Source organism: Myotis lucifugus, unplaced genomic scaffold (genome assembly GCF_000147115.1).
Source record: "Myotis lucifugus unplaced genomic scaffold, Myoluc2.0 scaffold_1357, whole genome shotgun sequence".
Lineage (NCBI taxonomy): Eukaryota > Metazoa > Chordata > Mammalia > Chiroptera > Vespertilionidae > Myotis > Myotis lucifugus.
In genome coordinates, this window is record NW_005872405.1 from 26,525 (window position 1) to 42,711 (window position 16,187).

The 16,187-nt window shown below is 44.1% G+C and overlaps 1 protein-coding gene across 4 annotated transcripts in view; it reads left to right on the plus strand.

Annotated features, from left to right (window-relative positions):
* The window catches only part of SLC26A5 (solute carrier family 26 member 5), a 42,672-nt gene that overhangs the window by 22,701 nt on the left and 3,784 nt on the right, over positions 1-16,187 (plus strand). Inside the window, exons 6-14 of one of the 4 annotated variants that reach the window (XM_006107698.3) lie at positions 1,055-1,207; positions 4,581-4,663; positions 9,281-9,428; positions 10,584-10,697; positions 11,500-11,577; positions 12,251-12,346; positions 12,572-12,678; positions 13,620-13,689; positions 15,996-16,088. In XM_006107698.3, the coding sequence (XP_006107760.1) occupies positions 1,055-1,207; positions 4,581-4,663; positions 9,281-9,428; positions 10,584-10,697; positions 11,500-11,577; positions 12,251-12,346; positions 12,572-12,678; positions 13,620-13,689; positions 15,996-16,088 (942 nt within the window). The remainder of the gene's footprint in view (positions 1-1,054; positions 1,208-4,580; positions 4,664-9,280; positions 9,429-10,583; positions 10,698-11,499; positions 11,578-12,250; positions 12,347-12,571; positions 12,679-13,619; positions 13,690-15,995; positions 16,089-16,187) is intronic. The other 3 variants (XM_023748393.1, XR_002827476.1, XR_002827477.1) reach the window with 3 other exon arrangements.

Below are 16,187 nucleotides of genomic sequence, written 5' to 3' on the forward strand. Positions count from 1 at the left end.
TAATTAGAACCAAATGACAGTTAAAGTGCTACTGAAATTTACATGATGATGCTAAAGCTATTCTTGGGCAGAAAGACCTTGTAGGTATTTATGTGCCAGACACTGTGCGAGGCCCAGCAGTGAGTGAGCAGACATGGCCTTTGCCCTCTTGGCAGTTAAAGTGCAATGGGAAGACGAGTAGTAAGCCATTAATTGCATAAATGTGTAATTGATTAAATATTGTTCGAAGCTGTGAAGAAAAGGCACTGGCTACTAGGAAAGCTGAATAGGGAGACCTTTAGATTAGAGGCCTAGGAAAGTCACTTTGAGGGGGTGCCATTTAAATTGAATCCTGGATGGATTCAAATGGAATCAAACTGTAGGAACATTCCCTAAATAACTAAATTCTTCATTTCCCATAATAGCTGGTAGCATGCTTCTTACTCTGAGATTTTTCTAAATGCCTCGTCACCCAGGAGACAGAACAGACGGGCACCTGAGTATGCTGTAGGCATTGCTAAGAAAGGTGTGTAGCCGGGGCTCAGCAGTAACCTACTTTCCCAGGGTCCAGATAAGTATGGACTGTATTTGGGGTGCTGGGATTGCAGCCTGAGGATAAAATTAAACGGCTTTCTTTAACGCTCCTGGACGTCTTTTCAAACTTCAGCACCCTCTTGCCTTCAAAGCCCACCTGATTCCTCTTTCATCTGCTCACCAGGATTTCTCTCTCTTTCAGCTCTTAAAAGTTTTCCTGTGTCTTTACCTTTGTATTATTTTGCTGCTATCAGCCCCTAATCCTTTCTCAATGCTCAGGATGCAGTACAAGGGTTACTCTTCTGAATTTTATAATACTGCATTGACACATGAGCATGTCAAAGAGCACTGTAAGATTATTGGATAAGAATTCAGCTTTCAAGTTGTCTGATGAGGGGAAAAGGCTCCAAATTGGGGGAAGCTACAAAGAGAACGAGTTGAGCCTGAGAACGCCCAGTGCTGGGCTGCTGTGTGAAGTAGTGCACTAGTGACTGCCCAGGGCTGCCGCCTGATGTAAACCCGAGTGTTCACTGTGTTACAGAGTACAGTTGCTGTGTTGCAGAATGTTAAAAACCTCAACGTGTGTTCCCTAGGCGTCGGGCTGATGGTTTTTGGTTTGCTGTTGGGTGGCAAGGAGTTTAATGAGAGATTTAAAGAGAAATTGCCGGCACCCATTCCTTTAGAGTTCTTTGCGGTAAGTCAACTTTCAGCTGTTTCTGAGAGGGGCGCGCAAGTGGATGGGAGGGAACAGGGTGTTAGACGTTTTCCTCTCAGTTCTACCAAGAGAAGGGTAGCATTTGAAAGGGGAACTTTTACAAATACACTGACAAGAAAGAAAAATCATTAGAGCCCTGAATGGATGATTTTTAAAATATAGGTGAAGACGCTGTAAATATTTTCATGGGAATTATCTGTGAGTGATGAGATTAGGGAAGATTTTTCTGCCTCAATGTTTTATTGTCTAATTCTTTTATAATGAACACATAACTTTAATAACCTGAAAAAAATTAAGCTGTTTCAATTTTGAAAAGAGCAAAAAAACAAAAGTTCCCAAACTTTCTTGGTTCCTGGCTCTCCTAGGTCAAAAGAAATACCTAATGGTTTAATTTAGTAAGTAGTTAAGTCCAAGCAACCTAAAACGTTTATGTCTAACAACCTAAGAACTGTAAAAATAATGCACATAAATTGAAATAAAATATATATGTATTACACTGTTAAATAACCGCAATTATCTGACAAATCCTCAAGTCAGATGGGCACTGCTACCCTCCATTTCCTCTTCACTTCGATTTTGCGTGGTACCTGCTTTCTACCCCAGCAACCCCCGAATGCCCAGTTTTGCAAAGATACAGAGTAATCAAAAGGAGTGTAGTCGGAACTGATGTGGAAACTGTGACCTGCCTCCAACTAGAAGTGTGCATAGCGTCTGGCACATGTCACTGTTTTCCTTGAAAGTTCTATCCCACGGTGTCCTGGTGAGTTCCCCGTGGTACCCTGGGGCACCTTGGTGCATACTTCGAGAACCATAAGGATAAAAAATAGAAAGTATAGGTGTCTGGCCCAAATTTAGCCAAAAGTTTGAGCCACAAAAACAACAGGCCAACATTACAGCTCAGGAAGAAACCAATCGCTTTGATCCTTTTCCGTGCTTTGGTCATATCTACATCCCAACAGGACTGTCTAGCACAGCGGTTCTCAATCTGTGGGTCGCGATCCCTTTGGCGGTCGAACGACCCTTTCACAGGGGTCGCCTAAGACCATCCTGCATATCAGATATTTACATGACGATTCATAACAGTAGCAACATGACAGGTGTGAAGTAGCAACGAAAATAATTTTATGGTTGGGTCACAACATGAGGAACTGTATTTAAAGGGCCAGAAGGTTGAGAACCACTGGTCTAGCAGTTTCAAAGCCTGTTCTCTCATTGGGGCTGGGCACGGAGTTCCTGCTTCGTCACGGAGGACAGCACGAGGCTCTCAGCTCCTTTGCAGGGCAAGGAGACGGGCAGGCCAGGCCTAATTGTGCAGCAAATGGTGAAGATTGCCTTTCCCGGCCTGGGTTCCTGGTTCTGTCCATTTTCCAGGTTCCCTTTAATGGATTCCTTCATGTTTCCCAGGGCAATGGTTCTCTAGAATTTTATCCTTCTGATTATAGGAATCCAGTGTTTTTTAACTTTCTTATCTAAGTTCTCCTCAGAGCAAGGGAGAGAGAGGCCACTCTGGAAAATGTGGGACAGTCTTTATGACTCCCTTTATGACTCCCTTTAAACATAAAATTTCTTTTTTAATCATAAAAACACTTTTGAGTTTTGCATTCTATTTCGTAATATAATCTGTTTGTGTTAATCGGAAAGCGGGGTTTAAATTATTTTCCACTATATAAAGTTGAGGCAATGGAAACTGAAGCCACATTTATCCTATGGATTTGAATATTCTGGGCAAACACCCCCCCGCCCCCCAGTTTGAGTTGCACAACTAATACAATTCAGGGTGACAGACATAAATGCGACCAACAAAAAGGGGTAATTCAGCCCGGCCAATGTGGCTCAGTGGTTGAGCATTAACCTAAGAACCAGGAGGTCACAGTTCGTTTCCCAGTCAGGGCACATGTCCGGGTTGTGGACTTGATCCCCGGTAGGGGGCGTGCAGGAGGCAGCTGATCAATGATTCTCGTCACTGATCTATCTTTCTCTCCCTGTCCCTTCCTCTCTAAAATCAATTAAAATAGATATATTTTTTAAAGAACAGGGAGCATCTCATCAAAGGGGCCAGAAGCACCCATGCGCTTGGTCTCTCAGGCGGCTGTGTCAGATAAGCTCACCTCATTATGGGTTCCCTGAGCTGCCACCACCGTGAGGGACCGCTCCCTTCCCTGGACAGCCTTCATTCCTTCTCGGCAGCCCACTCAAAGTTCTGTAGCAATCATTCTTCAGGATGAAGAAAATTGCCTGCCTGCCTTCTTGTTTTTCTCTTCTTGTAGCTCACCAAGGGTAGTGCTTTCCACACCAACGGAATCTATGCCTGGCAATCCAGGCAGCTGGTGTACGATGAAACGTGTGTGATGGGCATTGCACTCTGACCCTGGCTGAACTGGGGGGAGGCAACTGCAGGCTGCTCCCCCACACGTGGTGCTGGAAACAGGGTCAGCAGGACGATTGCAGATCCAAACGTACATTATTTTTTTTTGTTTATTTTTATTTTTTTAATTTATCTTTATGGTTGAAAGTATTACAGATGTCCCCTTCTTTCCCCCATTGACCCGCTCCACTCCCCATTCTCCCTCAGCCCCACACCCTCCTTCTACCCAGGCCTTCACCCGCACTATTGTCTGTGTCCATGGGTTATGCATAGAGGCATATAAATTCTTTGGTTAATCTCTTCCCGTCCCGCCTCCCTTTCCCTCAGATTCCTCAGTCTGTCCCATGCTTCCATGTCTCTGGATCTATTTTATTCATCAGTTTATTTTGTTCATTAGCTTCCACATATGAGTGAGATCATGTGATACTTGTCTTTCTCTGACTGGCTTATTTCGCTTAGCATAATACTCTCCAGGTCCCTCCATGCTATCTCAAAGGGTAAGAGATCCTTCTTTTTGACAGCTGCATAGTATTCCACGGTGTAAGTGTGCCACAGCTTTTTTATCCACTCATCTACATTTTATAATGATACACTGTCATCGTACCCCCTTCACAGTACAAGCTTCAGTGACCTCTATTCGCGCCATGTGATCAGAGACACATTCCCCCTGGCCCACATGCACAGCCAACTCCTGAAAGGTTTTATGGGCTTTTTTGTTTGCAGTCAACTAGCCAAACACTTCAGCATGGAACAGACCAAAAGAAAAAGGAAAGCATCCAGGCCACAAGGAAACTAGAGTCCATTTTAATTTTCCGGGGAGAGTCGTCAGGAGAATTTAGAATTGCTAGAAGCTAACTATAATTCTTCGTTTTAAAACTGAAAGTTGAGTGAGAATAGATTTGGTTTGGCTAACAGTATCTGAAGAGCTCATTTCTGTGGCATTTGAATTCTCATCTGTAAAGGACGTTTGATTTGTGTCTGTTTTAGGTGGTGATGGGAACTGGCATTTCAGCCGGGTTTAGCTTGCACGAGTCGTACAATGTGGATGTCGTGGGGTCACTTCCTCTGGGGTAGGAAAATGATTTGAAGTAACAGTGTGACTTGAGTAATAAATGCTTCTAATATGGTTTCTAGCTCCTGCTTTAGTGTTCTTGCAATGAGAAACCCCTTTTATTCTGACCTATCAAATAGCTGAAGGTTTGGGGGGCGGGGCTTGGGGGTTTTTGTTGTTTGATTTTGGGCATGTGCATGGGTTGTTGTTGTTTATTGTGGTTAAAAAAATAACATAAGATTTACCATTTTAATCATTTTTAAGTGTACCGTTCAGCCGTGTTAATTATACTCGTGTTATGAAACTGATCTCCAGAGCCTTTTCATCCTGTAAATCTGAAACCCCATGCCCATTAAGCAATAACTCTCCATCTCCCTTCCTCAGCCCCTGGCAACCACCATTCTGCTTTTTGCCTCTCTGAATTTGACTGCAGTAGGTACCTCATATGAGTAGAATTGTACAGTACTTGTCTTTTTGTGACTGGCTCATTTCATTTAGCATAATGTCCTCAGAGTTCATCCCTGTTGCAGCATATGCCATGATTTCCTTCCTTTTTAAAGCCGAATAGAAGTCCACGGTGGGTACACCAGTTGCTGTTTTCATCCGTCGGTGGGTGGCTGTGCTGCTCCCACTTCTTAGATGCTGTGAATAGTGCTCCTATGCACACGGTGTGCACATATCTCTCCGAGACTCTGCTTTCCATTCTTTTGGGTGTAACTTCGTGAGGAGCCTCCATGCCGTTTTCCATTCTGCCTGCACCACATCATAGTCCCACCCGCGGGGCATGTGGTGTTTGTTTTGTTTCCTATTGTTTAGCACTTACCAGTGTTTTAAAACTCTCCTTGGGAGACATAGAAATTAAGAGCAAAAAGACCTAAGTCTAGCCTGCCACTTTCTAGCTGTGTGACCGTGGGCAAGTCCCTGTCCTCTCAAAGCCTCCGTTTCCTCCCCTGCCTGGCCAGCCTGGTAACTGACACCTGTCCGAGGCCCCTTGAGAGCCCCAGAGATATTAGTGTAGCACCTGAGACGCTGTAAGCGTCCAAGACACAGTAACCACAAGTTCTCCGGCTCATTCTTTCAACAACTTTTCTAGTTTCAAATCATGTGTTACTACTTTGCTTCATCTTTTACTTTTACCTAACTCTTTAAATGTTTTATTCCCTTTCTTTGAAGGAGCAAGAGTGGCTATGAGCCGCTCCCGGTCTGGCTCTGTTCCTCTCTGACACTCTCTGGCGGCCTCTGCATCTCTCTGTGTCTGTCTCTTATACTGTCTCACTCACCACCCCCTTCTCTTTCCAAAAAACCGAGGCAGACATTTGCCCCGATGTTGGAGGCTGACAGAACCTGGCATGTCCCCTCAGACCTTGCCTCTAGCCCAGCCGTGGGCAAACTACGGCCCGCGGGCCGGATTCGGCCTGTTTGAAATGAATAAAACTAAAAAAAAAAAGACCGTACCCTTTTATGTAATGATGTTTACTTTGAATTTATATTAGTTCACACAAACACTCCATCCATGCTTTTGTTCTGGCCCTCCGGTCCAGTTTATGAACCCATTGTGGCCCTCGAGTCAAAAAGTTTGCCCACCCCTGCTCTAGCCCCACCTACGAACCTCGTGGGAATCACAGGGAGCAGGAGGTGCTCTTTAAGACAAAGTTCACTCCACAGAGCAAGTGTTGAAGGAGGAAGCATGAACTCACGTATAACACAGTAATAACGCTTGATTTTCTATTTGGACTTGTAATTTATAAAACACTTTAGCCTGGCCCGGCCAGGGTGGCTCAGTGTTTGAGCGTCGACCTATGGACCAGGAGGTCAGGGTTCAATTCTCGGTCAGGGCACATGCCTGGGTTGCGGACTTGATCCCGTGTGGGGCGTGCAGGAGGCAGCCAATCAATGATTCTGTCTCATCATTGATTTTTCTATTTATCTCTCTCCCTCTCTCTCCCTCTCTCTCCCTCTCTGAAATCAATAAAAATATTTTTTAAATACTTTAATACCCACCATCTCACAATAACACTTGTGACATACATTATTCCCATTTTACAGATAAGCAAGTTCATTTATTCAGCATGTGTTTAATGAGTGCCTATTATATGCCAGGGGCACAGCAGTGAAAAGCAAACATGTAAGCATGAATGTCTTTGTTTTCATGGAGCTCATATTCTCCTGGGAGTGACAGGCAATAACCAGATAGTGAGAGGTGCTGTGCAGGGAGAGGAAGCCAGGAAAGGGATAGGAGGGGCTGGGGTTGCTGTTTTAGGTAGAGTATCCAAGAAGGTGACACTTGAGAGACATGAATGAGGTTTGGTGACTCCTGGTGAGTCCCAGCCTGGACCCAGAGCTCCGTCTTCCGATACCCAGTGGTGTGCACTTTCCATGACCTCACCCCTGAGTCACTAAGATAGTTAGTCATGTGATAAACATTAGTCTTTGCCTGGATCCAAGAGCTAACCCTACTGAATAACTAATCACAAGTAATTTGAATAAATGTGAACTCTCACACTTAGACTTCTTTTCAAAATTCACATGCCACCCATATACTTTCCCGATTACGTTGCTTTCCCTCTGTCAGCGCTAAAGTTTTTTCTTTTCTCAATGACATTTTACCTTTCTGAAACTTGGCTACCCAGAAAGCTTATCTTTCTGGAACTTTGCCCCAAACCAAGCAGGAAACCAATAAAGCCTGCCTACCCACCTATCTATATCTGTGTCATCACACCGTTTCCGTTAGCTGTGAGTCTTATCAGTGCTTAAAGCAGCATCCATTTCTTGGTGCACAGCTCATCGGTCCAGGTGAGGCTGGGCTGGTGGTTCTCTGGCTGCTCTCACTTGGGGTCTCTCGTGCAGCTGTAGACGTCTGACAGGGTGACCGGGCCGGAGGCTCCAGCGGGGCTGACACCTCAGCCGGAGGGCTGGGACTGCTGAGGGCTGGCTGGCCTCTGCTCTCCACATGGTGTCTCTACGTGGTGGCTCAAGACAGGACAGAAAAGCAGAAGCCGCTGAAAGCGCTCACACAGCGTCGCTTTCACCACATTCCGCTGGTCAAAGCGAATCACAAGATTTACCCAGAGGAGAACAGATTCCACCCCTGGATGGAGAGCAGCACGTACAAGGACGGGAGGAATTCTGGGTCCTATCTGAAAGCAGACTATCCCACTTACTGACACACATGCATATCACTCTTGTCTGCACGCACGCACCTAAGTACATACACAGTACAGTGTCCAGAAAGTGGCGGTTGACTCTTAAAGATCCACGTTGTGGCAGCACATTCTGTTTCTTGGTTGACTTTCCTCCCTTCACTCCAAAATCAACCCTTTTCGCATATTCTTATTCCTCAGACCAAAGCGGCTCCCAGGCCTTCCCTCTTGGCTAACGCTTCTGTAGCAAAGGGCAAGGGAAAGACAGTAAGTTTTATAGTCGGACCCCTGGAGTGTGACTGCCTGCTCCATCTTGGGCAAATTACCTGACATCTGCAAGCATCTATTTTTCTCACCGATGAATTGGGATAATAATGGTACCTAGCTCATAGGGTTATCGTGAGGATACAGGAGATGACGTATGTCAAGCATGTAGCACATAATCTAGGCTTTTATGTTAGATTTCTCTCCTCTCTCTCCTCTCTCCCCTCCCTTTCCTTTACCCCAGAACTTGAGACATCCCCTCTGTCGCTGTGATATGACGTAGTAAGAGAAATAGGCACAGGGAGGTGGATTCTTCATGGTTTTCGTTGTGAGCAGTTAGTGAGCTGTTTGACCTGGAACAAGTTGCCTCGCCTCATTGTGCCTCATTTTTTTCATCTGTAAAATGGCCATTATGATGGTGCCTAGCTTACAGGGCTCCTGGAGATAAATAAGCACGGAACCTGGCACAGAAGAAATACCTAGTGATTTTACTGTAAGAATAATATTATGCATCAATTAATTGTTTTTATTATCTAGCCCAGTGTCTCAAATGGGAGCAGGTGCCTTTGAAAACCTATATTGCTCCTTCCCCCAAACTATTCTAGGGAATTCCTATTCTTTTCCTTTAGGAAGGAGTTTCCATCCTATAAAATGAACCACAGAAATTAGGTTGCCCATTGTGGGGCTTCCCGAGTCACATTATTGGCCCCTTCAGACTTCCAGGTGAGACCCAAGGAGCATAATTTGCTGCAGCTCCTTTCTGATGTTAGAAACTCACCTGAAGAGATCCTGGGAAGAAGCAGTTATGTGAAATAACAAGGGAGAGCAGTGAGTGCCTACCATTGCTCGGACAGTAATTCTCCTCCAGGATGACCCTTGCCCACTACCCTCCCTGCCCTCAGACTTTGGTTCGAATGTCTCTTCTTCCTGTTCTGGGTCTTACTTACACCTGCCATGCAGGTGCCATGAGGTGTGAGGTTACTCCTTTTCTAAATAAAACGGCATCTGATCTCTGCTGATAACCCATTCAGGTAGAAAGGTGGTACTCTGGGGCTGAGGCTCGGAAAGAACCTCTGTGTGTCCAGAAGGGCCCTTTTTGCCAAACGAGAGCAAACAAGTACCCATGGATCACCTCCTTTGTAAATAATGCCCCTCTGAGATGCTCCCCTTTCATTGCATGTTTGTTTCCCAGTGGTCACAGCACTTGGGTTAAAGTCAGCTTGCTCTTTCAGGCTACTCCCTCCAGCCAATCCGGACACCAGCCTCTTCCACCTCGTGTACGTGGATGCCATCGCCATAGCCATTGTTGGGTTTTCAGTGACCATCTCGATGGCCAAGACCTTGGGAAATAAACATGGCTACCAGGTCGATGGCAATCAGGTAAAAATCATTACTTTTGTACAGATGTTCCCTGGTGATACAGTCATCATGCTCTGCTATGAAAGGCAAGTGAGCTTGATTCCTCTGTCTTGATCAAAAAACGTGTAGTTTGATGGTGGATGTATTTAAAGCATGATTTATTGAACATTACATTTTTTTCATAATTAATGTAGATCAGATCATTATCCTACTCATCCCATGGGCAGAGGTCCAGCTAGAAAGGTGAAATCTCCCATCTGAGGTTTCCAGTTTGCCATACTGCTATTGATGTTATCACTGTTTTTAGTTGTGTTTGTTTGTTTTTTTTTTCAATTACAGTTGTCATTCAATAGATGTGATCACTTTTTAAAGGTCACAGATTGGGAATAAAATGTTTTTCCAGAACCATTTTTACTCCTCAGGAAACCTTCTCTCTGGTCATGAAACGTTAAGTGTATGATTCATCACTCAAACTCCACAGTGTATTCTTTGTCACCTTCTTTTATAACATAGCTACCGATAAGGTATTTCATCTGAATGCCATGAGCTATAGTTTTGGCATGACAGTGTCTGTTTTAACATGCTCTGTGTTTCTAAGAGGAGAGGAGATGATCCCCATTCATATGAATCACAGTGATCCCACCAGGAAGACCAGAGTGGCCCTGAGAGCCGGACTCACTGCCCCAGGAGGACACTGACGTGTACGAACAAGAGCCAGGCATTCAAAAGATGTCAGAACTACACACCACAATCCTATATACCTTAACAACAAAAAAGTTTTATCCCTAGCCAATGGACACAGACAGTAGGGGGGCGAGGGCATGTGCTGGGGAGCGGGAGCGGCCGGGGAGAGGTCAATAGGGGGGAAAGGAGACATGTGTAATACTTTCAACAATAAATAACTTAAATTTTAAAAAAGAATTGTCCCTTAGAGAGTATTTGGGAAAGAAGGGCTGAGTGCAGCATTTACCGCCAACACTAAAAATTCAAAGTGTTTCCCACCCCCACCTTAAATCATGTAAAAATTCCTATTTTGAGCTCATACTAAACCATTTCTTATATCTGAAAAGACAATGAAGAAACAGCTTATTCTGCTGAAAATGTATATTACGTGGGCCATCGCACCTTTCTTAAGAATAACGGATCTCTTGTGTGCTTTGTTTCCACATGGAAAAGGAGCTCATTGCGCTGGGACTGTGCAATTCCATCGGCTCACTCTTCCAGACTTTCGCAATTTCATGCTCCTTGTCTCGAAGCCTTGTTCAGGAGGGCACTGGAGGGAAGACACAGGTATGTATACGACTGGCTTCTCGGGACTGGTGATTTGGGTGGTAATTTAATTTTAATCCCTTGGTTCTTTTCTGAACCCAAAGCTATTCTGCCTGAAGATCCATGCTCCAGGGAGCTGTGTAGTGAATCAGAAAAAAAGTATGATTGATTGAAGCAAATCCCAAGGAGCTAAATCTATAGGAAAGAGGTATACTCTCCAGTTTAATCAAAAAATTATACGATACTCCTTGCTATCATAAACCTCAAAGCTGAGACATAGGATGTTGTCATGAAAGCCTCAGACTGAGAATGGGAAGGATGCCAGCACTATCCAATAGGACTTCCACCAGTGATGGAAATATTCAGTATTTGCACCATCCTGTATGGCAGCCACTGGCCACTTGAGGCTCTTGAGCACTTACAATGTGACTAGTGCAGGCAAGACCTTAATTTTTTACTTTAGTTTAAATTCTTTTAATTTAAAGAGCTACGTGTGGCTGGTGGACACCACATTGGACAGCAGAGTCTTATCTGACCTCTTCTGGCCCTTACGGGTGTCAGATCAGCACCAGACATCTCCTTTCCCCACCCCGGCAAGCAGATTTCAGTCAGGGTATTTCAGCTTCTGTTTAAAAGCTGTAAGAGGAACCAGAACTTCAGAGAAGTGGGAAGGAGTTAATAGGTTTATGTAATGGTTTGAGTGACTTATATGAATACATCTTTTCTTGATCGTCTCCCGTTGGTTATCAAAAGACTAGGACCAATCTATGCTGGCCTCTTACTCTCTCCTAAAAGCCCTTTCCATGTGTCTTTTCTCGTGCAGCTTGCAGGTTGTTTGGCCTCGTTAATGATTCTGATGGTCATATTAGCCACCGGATTCCTCTTTGAATCATTACCCCAGGTGTGTAGCTTGGACTTGGTGTGAGGTTTTCCATGTGTACAGACTTTGCTATTTTATTTGTTTATATTTTTGTGGATGTCTTGTGGGTCTTTACTGTAACCCTAGCAGGGTGGTATGAGAAAGGGCCAAGGCTAGGACCAAGATCCTGGTCCACAATCTACCAGCAACTGGGACCTTGGGAAAGCCGTCTCAACATCTCTGGGTCTCAGTTTATCTACAAAGAGGGTGTTTGCACTGGCTAGTCTCCAAGGTCCCTTTCTCCTTGATCTTCTCTCACCTAATACTTCCTTTTAAAATCTGAGATGGCCTACACTCCTAAGACATTTGTTTACTGACATATTTAATCTAGTAGAGATGAAGAACAATGTTAGTAAAGAAAATCAATGTAGAAAGGCCATGGGTGAAATAACTCCTCGAGTACTAAGTTTAATTCTGAACCTCTTGACTACCATGCAGGTTTGCTGCTAGGATATAAGCCTGGTTTTCCAAGGCCCATTTTAGCTAACCAAGTCCTGAAAATCCAGGTGTCCATGGCTCCAAATGTACCATCACTGCCGCGTAGGAAGTGAGTGGGGAGAGGGTGTGGGAGGGCAGCAGGAGGACAGTGAGGAGCCAGCAAACGGGGCTGTTTGGATGCAAGAGGAGAGGCAAGTGTGGATGTGCTGTGTTTCAGGCTGTGCTGTCGGCCATTGTGATCGTCAACCTGAAAGGAATGTTTATGCAATTCTCAGATCTCCCCTTTTTCTGGAGAACCAGCAAAATAGAGCTGGTAAGTAACAAAGGTGATTGTTAGGTGATTGATCATAGCAACACAGGGATTAGTGATGATAAAAATGTGAGAATTATAATTTAGCGCAGTCAGTTGTCATATGCAGTATCCAGTTAGGCAAGGGTAGGTACCGTGTGTGTGTGTGTGTGTGTGTGTGTGTGTGTGTGTGTAACTCTAGGAAATTGTTAACAGGATTCTCCATAAAGCTTTCTGTGTTTCGTTCAGACCATCTGGCTTACGACTTTCGTTTCCTCCTTGTTCCTGGGGTTGGACTATGGTTTGATTACTGCTGTCATCATTGCGCTGATGACTGTGATTTACAGAACACAGAGGTGAGTGTACAGATTGGGGTGTGTGCGTGTCCTGCCCGAGACTGCAGTGTTGACTTGACGTGGATTGTATCTGTCTACAGACAGAGCATCTTGACCGTGAAGGCAGTGTTCCTAGAGTCCAGAGTCAGGCACATAGTGTGTTCTCTGAATACTTGTCGAGGGAATCCACCCAGAAAATCAGCCAGTGTTTGTATTGTATGTTCTAACTCACAAAGCACTTGCCTCTGCTTGCTAAGAGGCACCAGGACATAGTACCAAGACCATGGAATGTCACATCAATACCTCACTGGGCTTCAATTTATCAAACAAAACTTAAGAAAACTTCTATGCTAACTGGAGATTTTTATTTTCTCCCCACCTCTTCAGTTGACTACCCACACCCCGGTCAGAGACTCCGGGAAACAAAAAGAAAACCTCTTCTTAAGTAGAGTAGGATGACAGTTCTATCTTCTGAGTAGAATGAGAACTTGAGTCATGTATGGCATGACTTGAACTCTGCACAATTCGTTTTTACCCCCATCTTTAAATGCCCAAGTCTTTTTTCCTGAATAAGTCGTTGATATGGTAGGTGTCTGGTGTGGTGTGTATTTGTATGGTATGTGTGTGTAATTGCATTGTGTATGTGAAGGGTATGTGTCATATGTGGGGTATGTGTTTCTATGTGTCTGTGTGTGTTATTTGTGTGATGTGAGATATATTTGCTATATGTGTGTGTTGTATATGTTGGGAGTAAGGTGTAGGGTGTGTGTGGTGTGAGGTGTGTGGAGAATGTTAGGTTTGGAATGGCACTAGGAATGTGAAAGGCACCATATAAGGATCAAGTATTCCTGAATTCACTAGCACATCCATACATGACATTTAAATGTGCACAACTTCATTTTTCAATTACATACTGGGTCTCAACACAATGGTATTTTAACACATTCACTCTCTTTCTTCAGTCCGAGCTACAAAGTCCTTGGACAGCTTCCTGACACTGATGTGTATATTGATATAGATGCATATGAGGAGGTAGGATCTTTTCTATCATTTTAAATGGTTGTAAGCATGTGATGTGATATAATGTGATTGGCTAACTAAATTTTATTTTCACCTAGGACAAAAAGTGGGGGTTAAAAGGAAGGAGGTGTACTGGTCAAAGTGAAAATCCTGAATATTGATTTACTCTCTGGATTCACTTTTATAGCTTACACTATACATTATGCTATACATTAGTTGCTCAACCTCCTAATATTTATTTTGTCTCTTTTTTAAATGAGGATAAATATATATTGTTGGAATTAAGGTATATATTTACACAATACTGAAACTGAGAGGATGGTTTGTATGTGCATGATTTTTTCTGATGATTTAAACTGATGGTAAAATATTAACTATGTAAAATATAGGTTAAAATCAGGGTTTAAAATATCCTTGATTTTGAATGTTCTTATGTGGAATCTCAAAGACTTTTATAAAATCTTTTAAAACTAGTTTTCTCTGTTTTGTTTTTCCTGGAGAAGAAATTCTCAGATTCACTGTAAGATATTAGGAAATGAGATTGTATTAGGATTACTGTTTTCTCCTCTTTCTGAAGAATTATATGCTGAATTACTTGTTTCCAAACTGCATTCCAGAGACAAGGCTTTTTTTTAAGAGATAGAAACATCAATGATGAGAGAGAATCATTGATTAGCTGCCTCCTGCACACCCTACACTGGGGTCCAAGCCCACAAGCCCACTCAACCACTGCGCCATGCCAGCTGGGCTCCCTGTGTTTGCTTCTATGTATTAGGTAGAGCTGCCATGTCTCCTGGAATTGGTAGAGTGGCCTTGTGTAGTAGGTATCCTATAGGGCCCAGTGGCTCAGCCTTCCCAGTCACCTGAGCTGAGCACACTAGGTGTGCCCCTGTGTAGGCTGTGTACACAGTCTTGTAGTTGAGCCTTGATTGCTATTGGCATCACTGGGAGGAATTGACCTCCAGGCCAATTGGCTGTGAGAACCAGCTGTGACTACAGTGGAAGAGCTGCTGTTCAAGAGACACTCCTATGGAGTAGGACTTGCTTCGGTGAGGCGTTAGTGTTCACTGAGTTTGCCGCTTGAGTGTGTTGCTCATGGATGTGTAAAGTTGTAATCTGGTATGGTCTGAAGCTGTCCATCGGGTACAGTGGCTCTGGGGCCTCCCAGGAAATGCAAAGTCAACGACTACCTGGGGCCACCCAGCAGAAGCCACAGAGTGATCTGCATATGGCTGCTATTTGTGTGGGGCTTGGAAGTGCCCAGGCTAGGCCAAGCTGTGAAGCAAGGCAGGCTGCTGCTAGTGCCAGGTCTTGCTGATGGCCAGCTGCTGCTTGTTTGAGAGATTATAGGTAAGTCTGAAGTCTGAGCCAGGACAGACCATTCATATGGAAAAGCCATTGCAAACAGCTTTGGTGGGGCTGCAAATTGGATGGGGTGGGGTCTCAGGAAATCACCAGGGCAGAGCAAACAGTATGAGAAACTCAGATATGGCTGCCAGTCATCTCTGCAACAGGGGGAGGTCTCAGCATAGGAACAATGACCCCAGTGAGCACCCCTGTCTGAGAGAAAGCCACCCCAAGTGCTTACTCCAATGCCAGATAATCTAGTTTCTTCCCGTATGTTTCTGGATTCCCCCAAACTGCTGCCCCAGCGCTGGAGCTTACAGGGAGCAGGACCATGTAAGTGCATGCGCTTTCCTTTAAGAGGAACTGCTGGGTCTCCAGCAGCCTCAGTGTCACTCAGTCACAGTTCCTGCTGGTTTTACAGCCCAACTTATGGGGACTTCTCTTTTCAGCTCTGGAACCCTGGGCTGGGGTCCAAAGTGAGGCTGGGACCCCTGTCTTCTCACAAGAGGCCTCTGCAGCAGAGATATCTTCCCGATTTAAAAATAAATAAATAAAAGCCACACAGTGTTGGACCAGCCCATTGTCGCCTCTGCCCCTCCTACCAGTCTCTATATACTTTCATCTTTATTCTCTACTTGTAAGACTTCCATTTAGCCAGATTTCAGGCGGTTCTGAATGATAGTTGTTCTGTATTTTAGTTGTAATTTTGACGTGGTTGTGGGAGGCAGTGAGTACTGGCGTTTACCTATGCCGTCATCCTAGTTCTCTGATCAAAATGTGCATTTTAAAAGGCTTTCTTCTCGGTCTCCTTCCTCCAGAGTATGAGTAGAGAGACATTATTTTATCTAAACACTATTAAGAGGGCCCTTAGCAACCTCTGTGTGAATTTTCAGGTTGGAAGAGGGAGGCTATTGCAGTTTTGATTCTGAAATATTTCCATGTTTTAAATTCACTAACACTTTATTTCTTAGGTGAAAGAAATTCCTGGAATTAAAATATTCCAAATAAATGCCCCAATTTATTATGCAAATAGTGACTTGTATAGCAGTGCATTAAAAAGAAAGGTGAGTCACAAAAAATTAATTTTACATTGTTTCTCTTTCTACATTCTTGTAGATGTGTGTGTATATATATATATAACCTTTTAAAATGTATGTGTACAT